Source organism: Scatophagus argus, chromosome 1, assembly GCF_020382885.2.
Source record: "Scatophagus argus isolate fScaArg1 chromosome 1, fScaArg1.pri, whole genome shotgun sequence".
NCBI classification, from domain to species: domain Eukaryota; kingdom Metazoa; phylum Chordata; class Actinopteri; family Scatophagidae; genus Scatophagus; species Scatophagus argus.
In genome coordinates, this window is record NC_058493.1 from 15,855,423 (window position 1) to 15,869,712 (window position 14,290).

Consider the following 14,290-nt stretch of genomic DNA (forward strand, 5'->3'; position numbering starts at 1 on the left):
AGGAGACAATCCATGCATTGTTTTTTTTTGTTTCACATGAACATCAGAAATACTCTCAGGCCTTTTCTGAAGGGACATACCCTTGAGTGTCTTTTGTGTATTGGCACAGTTCCTCGGCCTGTCCTCACTTTCTTAGTCACAACTTTAACTATCCGTGTATCTGTACACACAGCAACTGTTTTGACACTTTGGAGAACTTAACACTATGTTATTTAAGACCCTCATTGTTGAACTTCACACTAAAATGAATTAAGCTGCTCTTCTTGTGTTGACTTGGACTACCTGATTAAGAAATAAACACCTTGCACAGGGTTAAGGAACATTACTAATTATGTACACGTTTGATTGATTTGTTAGAAGGGTTTTTTTTTTTTTACGTGCAAATAAATAACACATATAATCATAAGGTGATAGCAAGAAATCAGAAGGGAGGCTTTGTACTTTTTTATTTTATCTTTTTGTGAGTTTTGTGTGTCTCGACCTGTCAAACGTGAAAATGCTGACATTCCATTGAAGGTTTAAAGAAATGAAACTTTACTTCACGAGCAGTTTGAGCTGATATCAAAACTGTTATGTTGGTTGGTATTTGTATGAGTGAAAAGAGCATAAAACGACACGTGCCACACATGCTTATTATTATTATCTTTTATTATTTCATATTTACTGCTGTGCATTAGCTCGCTATCCCTAGTCATTTTTACCAGAATTTGATATTTTTTGTTGTAATGTGTTTGTTTCCCCCGAGTTCCTGAGATGAACTGATCAGAAGGATATCGTGTGCTTGGTGTTTCAAAGTGGTTTCCTGTATGCCTTGTAAAAGTGATGGTGGGGTAAATGCTGTAAAATTAGTGTTTTGACAAGGTAGTCGTCGTAATTGGTTTTGCACTGTTACATTGATATGATATGCACTAACAGAAGAGAAACATACCTCATTTTATACAGAACATAAATTGTGCAAGAGTGCTATTGTTCTTTGGGTACCTTTAAAAACTGAATAATGGCCAAAAGAGTTATTTCAAGGTGGTTAAGCCAGCTGAATATTGTTAATTTGTAAAAGTATGAAAGGGCTGTTTAAATGTTTTGGCTTAAAACAATCGAGTTTATTTGTTATAAAAAAAAAAATAGTACCACAACAGAACTTGCTGCAATTTGATATATTCAAGCTAGTGGTACACCTATACCAGACAAAAGGGTCCCATCACAAAGGCCTGAGTACCAGCACACAGTTCATTGACTATGGGGATGATACGACCTACAACAGCAGATAGGCTGGATGTCATTTGGGTAACAGAAATGGTTTTTCAACCAAGTACAGGTAATATATATATGTATATGAACAACATATATATACATGAACAACACTGGTACTCAGCCCAGTCAGCAAAAAAAATGGTGTAGGTGCATCCCTAATTCATGTAGTTGTTTTTCCAGTCCAGAGTCCATCATTTAACTACACAACTTTCCAAACATGCTCAAACTTTTACAAACTTAATGAGGGAAAAGGCTGCTTTATAGAGCGTGAGTGTTGTCATCTATGTAGCAGAGGCAGTTGTTCATTCTTGTATGAGACACACATCCAGACTGCTGAACAATCAACAGGGAGACATTTTAATGCAATATCAAACTCCCAGATTTTACTTTGATGTGCATGTATAGTGTGGACTGAAATGTTAAGAGTAAAAATCTTACAAACTACCCCAAGAATATTATTTTCACCGTATGGCCCATTTATATTTCAAGTGAAACATAAAAGCAAAAGGAACGTGCTTGTGAAAATGAGAGGTTACTCATTTGTGTTGATTTCAATGTTCCATCTATTTACATAAATGACCAAATAATGTATGTAGCCTTTCACATTACAGTCACATAATGTATGTGGTGTGATATATATATAAATATATATATATATACACACACACACACACATACATATACATATACACATATATATATAACAAAATGCCTTATAGACAAGGGTCATTCAACCTGATTAGAAGTACCAGGATAATAAAAGACCAATAAAAGATCAAAAGCTGCCTTGTTGTCATTTGTAATTGTTGTCTCTTCAAAGACAGTTTGATATGCTTGATCAGATGGATGTAAAATCCACATTTTCAGTACAAAAAAATTTAAATTCATTTAAATAACATGCATGTCTGGGGTGTTTCGGTGACTGACACACAAACCAGACAGGATAATTGTGTTTTGGGTTTTTTTCCCCTCTCTGTAAGCTGAAATATACAGCATTACTGGATGGGAACTTGGGAATCAGGCACATATAGCCAAACAGTAAATTCCAAATAGTTTAATCTGGCCATGACTGAAAGGAGACAGTGAGCTGACAATCAGTACAAGCCCTTCTGGTTATCAGTCATTTAATCAAGCTTTATTCACACATTCTGACAGGTGTGTAGGTAGAGTGTGACAATACATGATGTGCACACCTGTGCTGGTCCAACTGTACAAGGACAAAAAAGACCCCTCCTTATAAACAGTTCTGAAATTAAAAAAATAAAACTGTAACAGAAGGTAATATGGAAGTGTAAAGTGTTTTAGTCACAGCTGACAATGTGAGAACCACTTTAGTATCAACCTCAATGCTGTAAAACATTTCTCAGACTGAAACTTTTTCTATGTTGCCATCAAAGTACCTTCTATTTGTATGGAGGTAAATGAAGCACAAAGCTTACCCCATTATGATGTGATTTACAACAAAAAACAAGTCTTCAAATTCATATTACAAACTGAATTGACCAAAGAACTCAAAGTGCCAGAATTAATGCCATTGTTTGATGGCCAGGTATAATCACACTTGTAGAATCATTGGAATAACAAATAAGCAAACATAAAAATTACGTGTGATGGTCAATCTCCAGACTCTGAAACCACTGAATGCCCTGCAGTTAGACTTGAAAGTCAGATTTTATTTCAGAGACATGGGTCTGTATGTAATTAAACTCAAAGCCTATGAGAAGTATTTCGCTACAACAATGAAGACTAGTTTACAGTTTGACAATGTTTTTAGCAAAACCAACTTTTCTTGGCAAAACAGGACATCAACACCAAGAAGGACTTTTCAAAAATAAATCAGTCCTATGTCATCCATTTCCTCACAGAGAAACAGCCAAATGAGTGAAAAATTCCTGCCACTTTATGAGCTCAATAAAACAGGACATAGAAGACAGGAAAACTGAGTGTGACACTATGCTACTGAAATACATACAACACTAAATCAGAGAAGTCGTAACATCACTTGAAAACTTGTTACAAAGACCGAGGGCTGTACAGTATCTTCTTAAACATAAGTAAAACATGTGCACAGGGTTGCTTAATGGTAACAGCACAACTGTCAGGAAAACCCTACACTCAGGTAAACACTTGTCTATACAAAATAAAATAGTGTTCTCAACATTGTGGCTACAAATGTGCCACCTAAAACAGTTAATATCCTAAAAATAAAGAGTTCAAAAAAAGTCTTCATTTTTTGGTAGCAGTTAGAACTGCCGCGGCGTTCCTTTGTAGGGCTTGAACCCGCCTACGTTGCCACCGCTGGGAATGGAGTTGCTGGTGATCTGTACAATTCGGTTCAGTCCAGACGAAGAATGACTGCAGATGGGGAAAGCAGAGCTCGAGTCAAAGATGGCTGAGAACACGGGTCACGCTATTCGGTTCTGTCATCATTTTGTTTGGAAATATGGTATACCTGGAAGAAGCCATAATGCTGCCGCGGCTGTCTCCCAGCCTGCGATTATCAGGGAAGGCTCTTTCCTGGGAGTTTGATCCACCGTGCCACTCCTTCCTCAGTCCCTGCTCCCTGCTGTGACGCTCCACCACCACCTGTCGGCCAGAGCTGAATGGCTGCAGAGAGATTGGAAATCAGGTGTCGAGTTTGTTAAATTGTTAAATTGATGTGTGAGCAACAGACCAAATCTTTGTTGTTAAATACTCTCCAATACACACAAGTGCATGGTGACCTTGTATAACAACAGTGTGCAGGCTGTTAATTTAAAACATAAACAAACAAAATAAATTCCATTTTCTGCACCTAGGATTTGAATCAACTTTTAAAAATTCTGGTCCTGTGACAACCTTATGTGAGACTAACTATTTCATCAACAAAAACAGCACACACACTCCAAATCCATCAAAGTCCTTTGTTGATGATTGTTGACCAATCATCAATTAGCTGGGATGTGAAGAAGATATACAACTAAAATATTAAAGTAAAAGAAAGTATTTTACACATGACCTATCAATAACCTGTAGCTGATAAATGCATTTGAGCTCTTAGTCAGAAGGGAAACTGACCTGATTACTTATCACCATGGGTCTTCCATCTCGATCATTAAAGCTGCTCCTGCCACGGCTGCTTGAGGAGCCTCCTCTAAGTGAGGGACCTGGACCATCTCTGCCTGATCGCATGCGCATATTTCCTCTGTTCAAACCAGCAATACAGAAAACAAGAGATTTAAAACAGAAGTAAGCTTTATCTTACTGGGTGAAAAGACAATTGATGATGCTTCTTGTACAAAACACTCTACTATTTTATTTATTTATTACCGTATATCTCCCTTGTTAGAGTTTATACTGCCATCATTCTTCCACCCATGCCCTCCATCGCTGGGTGAGCGGTTGTGTGATATGCTCGGCAGTGCAGATCTGGCTCCCATTGGGCGTTCAGGCATGGGAACAGGTCGTCTCTCATCCCTATCCCTGCGGTCTGTGTCCCGGACTTCAGTGCGAGGAGGATGTGACGGCTCAGCTCTGCGGACTGTTTCAAAGTTCTTGGGGTAACGATCAAAGCCAGAATTCTCTCTGTGAGGAGCAAGTCGACTCTTCTTTACTTCTGGTTCACCGTCAAACCGGTTACGTCTGAGCAAAGACCAAAATGGGATTAGTCATAAAAAGTGTTAACAAGTTAGGCCAGGAACACAGAGACGAAGTATTGTGGAACAGAGGAGAATGCTAGCAACAGAACAGACACACTGGCAACAAGCTTATGGCCTCATATATTCCAAAAATTCTCTTGGTCCACACAGGTTACTTTTATACCAAGAACTGCAACAAACTGAGAAAAATCAAAGCGAATTTATTGTGCAAATTACCAATAACACTAACAATGATTCTGTTCTGTTCTATACAAGCGTCCCAGTGAACAAAACCAGGACCCCTGTTCATGATAATGTTCACTTCCTGCAACTTCACTACACTTGTACCTGTCATACGTGTTGGGTTGCTCAGCAGCAGCCTCTGGAAAGCGACCCCTCTCTCTGGGACTGAAGTTTGAAAAGCGGTTCTGCTGCCGGTTGTAGTTGGAGCCCTGGTTCAAGCGGACATCAGACTCGGACTGCATCTTCTTGTTTCCATTCCAATAGGGATCATCTCTCCGACTGAAACGTTACAAACAGACACGCCCCATGAGTCATGAGCTCGGACTACCAAACCCCTTCTCAGGTATCTGAAAATGTTTGAAGATGTACTGTGGTATCCTCTATTAATATGTTTTCTTTTATTTTAACATAACATTATGTTTGCTGAAAGAAGGTTATGGCCTGATGCAAATTTCACCAGGTAAAACTCCCTCTCGCAAGCAGCGAGCCAAAAATCAAACCGTGAGCGACAAGGGAAGAAAGACGATACAGGAAGAAAAAATAATATCTTGAAAATGTTATGTACCACTAAGTGGTCATAATCCTTATTACACTATCAGGCTGACAATATTTGCAATTGGGTGTGGCCAAAAACAGTTTCACTTTATAAAAGAATTCTTCACATTATAGATGTGAGTTAATATGACACCAGGGAGGTTCACTACATCTCATTATTAGTCAGACAGAAGAACTGAAAGGAAGTCAATGTGGAGTCACTGAGTAGTCCAAAAATCTGCAGTATGACTTAACTCACAAATTGAACATACATGTCAGAAAATGGTGACTGCTTTAGGTACCAAACTTACAACTGACCAAAAGTTAAAGATGACACAAAAATGAATATATCCACCAATCCTGATTCACATTTTGTCTGTCTGTTTGTCTGTTTACATTTTCTATGAGCCTTCAAGTTAGTTCATTTCAGTTTAGTTCCTCAATCCCAAGGGAAATCTTGGCAAAGGTTCCCTGAGAATCAATAGCTCTGTTCCATAGAGCACATTTCTCAAACTGATAAAATACTAAAAATACATTTTAAAAAGTTTGAGTTTATACTACTATGAAGGGACAAACATTAAAACAATGTCATTACCCGTGGTCCACTTCACGGCCCCTTTTAAGGCTGTTTCTCTTTTCCTGCTCATAACGGAGCTGTTCCTGCTGCCTCCGCAGCTCCTCGCGCTCACGTGCCATGCGCTCTGCCTCTTTGCGCCGTTCCTGAAAGAGGCCGTATTTAATTAAAATAAAATTACAGAGAGAAGCTGATTTCATCAGAAAAGCAGCTACAGTAGTAACGAACAAGCAGAAACAATATCACAATCTGACTGGTTTTAACAACTTTCTCAAACACCTGCATTTAAAAACCAGTGGTGAATTACAAGAGCATAAACACATTTGTGTTTAGCCTCCTTTTCCTGCTGCATCATCCTGAGGTGCATCCTGTACCTGCTCTATACGGACTCTCTCCCTCTCAAGCCTCTCCCTCTCCAGGCGCTCCCTTTCCAGTTTTTGTCTCTCCATCTCCAGTCTCTGGCGCTCTCGAAGCAGGTTCTCCCGTTCTTCACGCTCTCGCAACAGACGGACACGCTCACGCTCCCGGCGCTCTCGTTCCGCAATTTCACGCCGCCTTACAACAAACATATGAAAAGACAATAAATAAAACTCTGATGCACCTCTGAATTTTAAATCTACAAGTGTGAACTGCAATTCAATCTACCTGCGCAACTCTACGGCTCTACGGACACGTTCCACACGAGCCATCCGTTCACGCATCCTCTGTTCCTTCATCTTCTCAAAAGGCAGGATGTCTTCCCCCTTGTTAGCAAAAGGACGCGGTCTGTCTTTCATCATCTCCAGCTGAGGAAGGGGAACAGAAATTCGAGTTGTTTTTTTTTTTTTAACAAAAAAGCTCATAAAGTGAAGCAAGTTAAAACAAAGCACGAGATTATTTGTCCACAGTATTTAGAGTTTCATACCTCTTCAGGAGGAATCAACCACTTCGGCCGCCTTTGAACATTCATGTTGATGAAAGGCTGAAAATGTACCAACCAGAATCTCATTAAATAAGTCTAAAATATGCTTTAAAAATATAATAAATTTGAATCAAATACAAGGTCTTACTTTATCAAAATACCTCCCCCTTCTGAAAGGTCTCATTTTGCCAAAATTAGAATCTCCTTTGGCATGATGTTGTACCACCATCTTGCCTGGGCTCTTTGTTCCTAGAGAAGAATAAAAAAAAAAAAAAGACACATTACCGACTAACTCAATAGGATTCTCTGGATTAGTGAAAAGAAGGGGAACTAAACCTACGTCCATGCTTTCTGTCATCTTTCTTTGAGGAATCTTGTCCAGAGTTTGACGAAACAGACTCCGATTTTCCACTTCTGGCGTCTTGTTTCTTGGATAAGTCTTTGTCCTTTTCTGAAAGTTTGTCCAATTTCTTGTCTTCTTTTTTGTAAGATGGTGGTGTTCTACACATGTGAAGACCAAATTGTTAAATGTGCCTTAAATAAAAATGAATAAATGCATAAATAAAAGCCGACATTTTCTGTCACCTACTTGTTGGTCAACTTCATCCCCGTGGAACTGCGCTTATCACTTGATTTGCTGGAACTTGCTTTGTCATCTGCTTCTTTCTTTGAGCCCTCTTTTTTGAACGGATCGTTTTTGGCCTGACAAACAGCAAGAGTGAAGCATAAATGGCACAGACCCACAATGTTTCCACAAATAAAAGAATAGCACAAGACCAATCAGGGTAGAACAATTTTGACTTGATAGCCACTTCCTAACTTACCCTTTCAACATATATTTGCTGCCCATGGAGCTCTGTACAGTCAAGATGGGAGACGCAGCGCGTCACCTCTGTACTGGAAGACATGGTCACCAAGCCATAACACTTTGAACCAGGACTGCGTGCATTTGTAACCACCTTGGCACTCAAAACCTGTTGGCAACAACAAAAAGACATTTTTCAAAGACACTGAGCTTAAAGTAGCAGTGACATTTTGAGACACTGAAAATAGCCAACAAACGGATCCAAAAAAAAGTTAATTACCTTCCCATATTTGCCAAACAGGTTCTTTAGATCAGCTGCTTTGGTGTTTGAAGACAGGCCGCTCACCCATATATTACGGGAAGAACTGCTGTTGCTGCTACTGCTAACGACTCCTGGAGATGTTGTTTTCCAAAAGACAGTTGCGTTATTGGGTGTAAAATATAGTGCCTTAGGTTGAACCAAAGGAGAAGTGATTTATCCTTGGTTTAATTTCTATTAACAACTGAATATAATAATTCTTACCCTTTTCCTCTTTTGTAGCTTTGCCATCTCTGTCTCTTGAAGAGCTACAAAGCAAAGGTGGCAACAACAAACAAAAGGAAAGGAGTGAAGGTAAATAAAAACCTGGTGTTAACGGACAGATATACATCTAGTGGAACAAGACCATATTTTGTACTTTTCGGGGAAAAAAAATCCTGTAGGCAAGGCGGAGATCTGAACCAATGTCTCAAAGGCTTCATTGCTTTTCCAGTGGTGAGATGGGTCAAGTTGTCAGCCAATTTATTCCCTGGACCAATGAAATCTTCGGAGGTTTGTTCAACTTCACAGCGAATCATTTGACCAAAAAGGAAAAAAAACAAAACACTGCCATCACAGAGACTAATGCTCTTTTACAATGCCTTGTGTAGAAACTGGAAAAGGCTTTTGGGAAGGAACTGTTGGGAAGGTCAAAGTAACAAAATAAGAGGTGTTTTTTCTCAGCTCCTGGTTAATGTCACAATTTAACCAACGTCAGGAAAATAAATCAAAGCAGTAAATGGCAGGATTAGGTACATCAGTGAACATTCCCTTATGGCAAAAAAAAAAAAAAAAAAAATCTTGAGGCTACCCACAATGTTGCGTTCTTAGTGAGCTGGACTTGGTAGTAGTATCAAAGAACTGACATAGAAAGACAAACCTCTTTGCTTGACCTGATGCCCCAGTAGTGGAGGGGCCTTTCTTCCCAGAATCCTTTTCTTTGTCTCCCGTTTCAGCTTTCTTCAAGGCCTCTCTGCCGTCTTTCTTCGTGGGCTCACTCCTGGATCCATCATCTTTCTGGCCCTCCGTCTCTTCCTCCTTCATGTCATCATCTGGGCCCGTCATAGCAGAGGCCTCTGGCTCACCTGTGCCCTTCTCAGCCTCTGGATCTGGAAGTTTCACATGTTTACCTGTTTCCAGGAGATCATCACCATCAACATCTAGGGTGATGGCATCTTCATTTGGGATTGAGAAGGATAGGTGATCGTCCTCAGCTTCTTTAGAGGAACTCATGGCTTCAGCATCCATCTCAGCCAGTTCGGTCTCCACCTCTGGCTCAGCCTCCCCATCCATCTCTGGGTCAGCATCCTCATCCACCTCTGGCTCAGCATCGACCTCTGGCTCAGGCTCTGAATCAGCCTCAGCCGTCATAGCTTCTGACTCTGGCTCAGCCTCAGCCTCAGGCTGAACGAGGCTGTCTTCGCAGGGTGCTGGCTTAGAATTTTCACGAGTACCATCATCTGTATCAGTTACATCTGAGGGATTTAATAAGGATAAACATGGCAAAAACACAACTTTTAACAATGACATGTCGATGGGTTACTTGACCTAAAAGGTAGAATATAAAGCACATTTAGTGTTAATGGTCATCGAGGGCGTAGACACCACAGGAAGACACAAAACACACAATCTTCACTGAAAATGGGGGGGGGGTGACTCGGTGCTCTTCATTTCTTGACACGTAGTCACGTAGTTGAAGCATAATTCATACTGAACGTGCAATTCCAGATGCTCCCTACAATGTGTGGCAGTTCTCCAGATGGGAATCTTGTGACAAAGCTCGCATGACGAGGAACAACTCATTAGCTCATCCTGCTGTTTCTTTTTGTCCCCACTGTGCAAAATGAATCTCCAGCTGACCAGTCCATGTACAATCATCTCAGCTTTAGGAAATCTTCAATGTCTTCCAATATTTCTTCTTTAATCAATGACCTCAATGTCTGATCAGTAGATTACACGACACTTTGAAAAATGGGCTTCCATAATCAAATCCACCCTGCTGTAATGAGTCCAGTCAGTTGTGCACAACCATGTACAAAAAATGCGTCCCTTTGTTCATAACAGTCCATCCTTGGCAGTCCCATGCCCTTTGTCAAATCACTTCACTGCTCACACACTGGCACGAGTATGTGCAGTTTTGATGGGTCGTCTGTGATGAGTCTATGAAGTCTCTTGATCTTTCAACTGCCTCCTGGCACAAGGTCTCTGCATCTTTACAAAAGGTTTTGAGTCCAGTGGCCCTTGAGTTAGCACAATCTGGTCCAAATCCATTGGCCATCTCCCCTGCCAAAGTCTGAAATAAAAGGTGTCTGATTCCTCCAGTAAAGGAAGTCAAGTATTCAGACCTCCACAGCGCATTTGTCACTGGTCTGTCCAACAATGTGGTCAATCAAAATGTCAACAGGTAAGTGAGATGATCCTCGTTCAGTGGACATAATAAAATGGCAACTTGTTCATGGACCTTCACTCTTCGTTTCCCCTCAGGAATGTATTTGGATGCCAGAGGCAATAGGCAAGCCATGAAAACAGAACTTTCTTTAAAGCACGCTGAGTTATACAAGCAGATTGGGTTCCTGCACCAAGGCAACCCACATCAGGTTATTCATTTATGTGGCAATTAGAAAAAACTGGAGTCATTCTTCAGAAATGCCTTCATTAAGCATGTCCTTGGTGCTCCTTTTAGTGCACTGTAACCTAGGTAGTGCAGTACTTAGCAGCAGCTAGAAGGAGCTAGAGCTACTAGATAGGTTATGAATTCTACCAGGAGTTTCCTGTCATTATGCATGTTTGCTGTAAAAAAGAAACAACCTCATGTTAGCAATCGGCATTAGAGTGCCACCATACATACCTTTTTCTGATTCGTACTCTTCAGTTTCCTAGAAAAATAAAAGGATGAAGTGAGCAGACAGATATTTCAACAGAATACGCAGAGCAACAAAAGTTAAACTATATACAGAAAGAATTCACTGCTGGATTTTAGTGGTCTTTCTTTTAATTAAAGTTTATGGGTAAAGTCATTTCCATCCTTCCATCCCAAAAACTACAAGATGTAGCTTAAACTAAGTGCTGACAATAGGGGTGTGACGGCATGGATTTTTTTTCTTCTTACCAAACTGACAAAGTTATACATTCCTACAGTTTGGCGGTCTACAGAGACTTCTGAGCTTATATGAACAGCTTCCTGCCATTGATATTTTTGTTACACTTCTTAGACTTTCTGGCTGCATTTTGAACACTTGCTGGAACTGAACAGAATTTTTAAATAATTTCAGGTTTGTCTTTATACAAACCAGGGAACAGCTCTCATTATGACAATGGCATCAGAGTTGTGGCAAATATGAACAATATAAATGTGTGCCACAGTTACCTTGGAAAACACATCATCTTCCCCTGTGGTGTCCACATCTGAATCCACTTTTTTCCCTGAAAGTGGAAGCAAATAAAAATTTAAAAATTTAAATAAAGAAATACTACCATTAATGATAATAAAAGAGAACATATGGACTTGCATAGCCACCCTGTCTCATCTTTTACGTAAAGAGCAAGATCACCTTTAGCTTTTCCACCTTTCCGAGTTGATACATCAGTTGGAAGCTGGATTTGAATGTTTTCTGTGTCACCACCTTCATCTTCAAGAGCCTTAAAAAGTCAAGCAATTTAATTAAAAAACGGTTAAAACACTCCACATCAATTAGTCTGTCTGGTAAGATGAATACACCGTAAACTCAATATGATACAAGATTAACAAATAAACCCAATGAGTTCGAATCTGGGCCATCTTTGCACCTATGATGAATGGACATACCTGATTCTTCTCAATTTTGACTTTAAATGTCAAGTTGTCAATGAAATCATCAACATTATTTAGATCTACTAATGAATCTTGTAATGTCCCAAAAGTAACTGTAGAAAACCAACTAAGGCAATTGGTTCATATGAAATGTTTAGTTTATTCAATGGATTTTCAATCTCTGCTGCTAGAATGGCATGGAGAGGTTTTCGCACAGACCTTGTCCTTGAATGTCAAAAATGTGGGTACATTTTTAAAATCAGATTAAAACCAACAAACAGCATTAAATAGTTGAGCTGAGCTTTCATTATTAACTCTAAAGCCTATTCGCAATCCAAGTGAATTTTGACATCCCTTCATTTACATTTAAGTTCAGACCATGGATATAACATGATGCATAACGATCAATGGAACTAATTAAAGCAGAAATAAAAAAATCAGCTTTGTATCTACTTGAATCCAGACTTCAAAGAACATGAGCGTAGTCCTTCTCGCGTTTAACAGCAAGGCTGCGCTTCATTTCAGCAGCTAAAGTCTTTCATGAACTATCCAATAAGCACATAACACGTTAAGTAATTTAACATCTAAAGCTTAGAAACGTCCGAGTCCTGTTTACAAATGGCTTCGGGGGACATGGAACCTACACAGGCTTTTTAATTTGTTGACCCTCCTCAGTGACTGAATGCTGAACGTACATCTCAAGTGGTGCTTGTAACGTTGTTTTGTCATTGGATCTCAGTAACGTTAACTTATTTAACTTATCAACCTCAACCACATTAGTTAACATTTCGCTCTCTCCGAAAAGTGTATCTGAAGCACTCATAATAAAGTATACTTATATAAGCAAAAGCTAGACTGTGCCAGCAGCCATTTCAATGGCTTATCTGTTTACCCTCCCTGAATGGATAGCCTAGCAGGAAATATGTCACAACATTCGCTAACGTTAGCCTTAGCACCACTGCATCGCAATCCGCAGCTCTGTCACGCCTTATTCCACAAATTAGTTCAGTTCTTCACTTACTTGTCTCAGTCTTGAAAGAAGGACGCTCTTCACACCAGAGGTGTCTAAATCCCTTCGTTTGAGCTCGGATTTAAGATCAACAACTCTTAATTCTGTTATTTTCTTGCACTCAGTGGAAATGGCACCCGTCGCCATTTTATCTCAAGATAACTGACTGAGTGGTGCGCGCGCAGCCCGTTTACCAAGTTTCTTCTTTGTTGTTTTTATTGCCGTCATTAAAATGCGACAGTGCTCCCTGTTGTAGTGGTGGAGCCAGTGAACCAATACACGAAAACAGATCGGTGTCTCCTAACATATAATTTCTTAACCATTTCCCAATTTTAATGCATTTCATTTCATTCATTAGAAGAAGATGATTTTTTGTGTACATACTATTTCACATTACAAAAGCCTTCTGACTTAGTAAAGTGGCCTGCTGACTTTCCTTATTTATTCAGCCAATATATTAGTGCTCACACGTGCTCTTATTTATAAACTCTGCACCACGGGTCTACTGTCAATGTTATGGTTAGGATGATAAAATGTCATTACACTCACTCATTACACTAATTCAAATATAGTAAAGACAAATAGTGAATGCAGTGCCAGATCTAAACCAAAGCCCTGCACTTCCCTTCATAATATGAAGGGAAGTTACACAATATAATATGTATAAAAATATTCGATTTAAATAGCCTCACGATTTAGGTTAAGGGGTCACAAGCAGACATGGTTTCATATCATCCACTAACATATTGTCAAGACATTTGCTTTCCCTTCAAACATAAGTAATTTCTTCATTATTAGCTACCTTATCCTGGTCTGTTTATCATAAATGAAACAGTCTGGGATGTTTAGTATAAATGCACTTGATTCTGCATTGTGTGAATGACCATGGTTGTGACATAATTCTGTCCATGGATAACAAGATTGAATTTCAGCAACAGCATTTTGACTATTCAGTGGTGCATTTCTACCCTCATCTCATATAATGAATGATTCCTTGTTGTCTGGGTTGGTATAAACCTTTATGAATAACTTGGAGGGATTAACCTGATTCTGATTTAGGCTTCTCAAAAATAGTATTTGTCAGGTGTATTAAATTTTAACTTAGATTATATGATGTTTGCCTTACATTTGCTTTATCACGGTGTCCAGTACACTGGATTAAACACCATTGCTCTATTAGTAATTCGTGTCAAATTACACTCTCTGGAGAATCTTGTATTTGATGGTCTGTTACACTTTCACACGTCCAACCTCTATCCGCTAGTGGG

At 39.5% G+C, this 14,290-nt stretch overlaps 1 protein-coding gene across 1 annotated transcript; it reads right to left on the minus strand.

Moving 5' to 3' along the window:
* Positions 1-2,289: 2,289 nt before the first annotated feature.
* Positions 2,290-13,191, minus strand: sltm (SAFB-like, transcription modulator). The gene is made up of 20 exons (XM_046386635.1): positions 13,035-13,191; positions 11,775-11,862; positions 11,591-11,646; positions 11,072-11,099; positions 9,104-9,698; positions 8,449-8,492; positions 8,206-8,318; positions 7,945-8,094; positions 7,710-7,822; positions 7,461-7,621; positions 7,269-7,369; positions 7,124-7,180; positions 6,865-7,004; positions 6,594-6,774; positions 6,241-6,365; positions 5,217-5,390; positions 4,561-4,872; positions 4,309-4,435; positions 3,704-3,858; positions 2,290-3,606 (listed from the first exon to the last, which is right to left on the minus strand). Exons 1-20 carry the CDS (start codon positions 13,167-13,169, stop codon positions 3,495-3,497), a joined length of 2,967 nt encoding a protein of 988 aa, XP_046242591.1. The 5' UTR covers positions 13,170-13,191; the 3' UTR covers positions 2,290-3,494.
* Between the last annotated feature and the right edge of the window lie 1,099 nt (positions 13,192-14,290).

Bases quoted from the DNA above. Each gene is read 5' to 3' on its own strand.
- sltm (XM_046386635.1), bottom strand. From the start codon at position 13,169: ATGGCGACGGGTGCCATTTCCACTGAGTGCAAGAAAATAACAGAATTA. The intron at 11,863-13,034 runs GTAAGTGAAGAA...TGACTTTTTAAG, and splicing joins TTCTTTCAAGACTGAGACAA to GCTCTTGAAGATGAAGGTGG. The intron at 7,823-7,944 runs GTAAGTTAGGAA...GCTGTTTGTCAG, and splicing joins AGCAAATATATGTTGAAAGG to GCCAAAAACGATCCGTTCAA.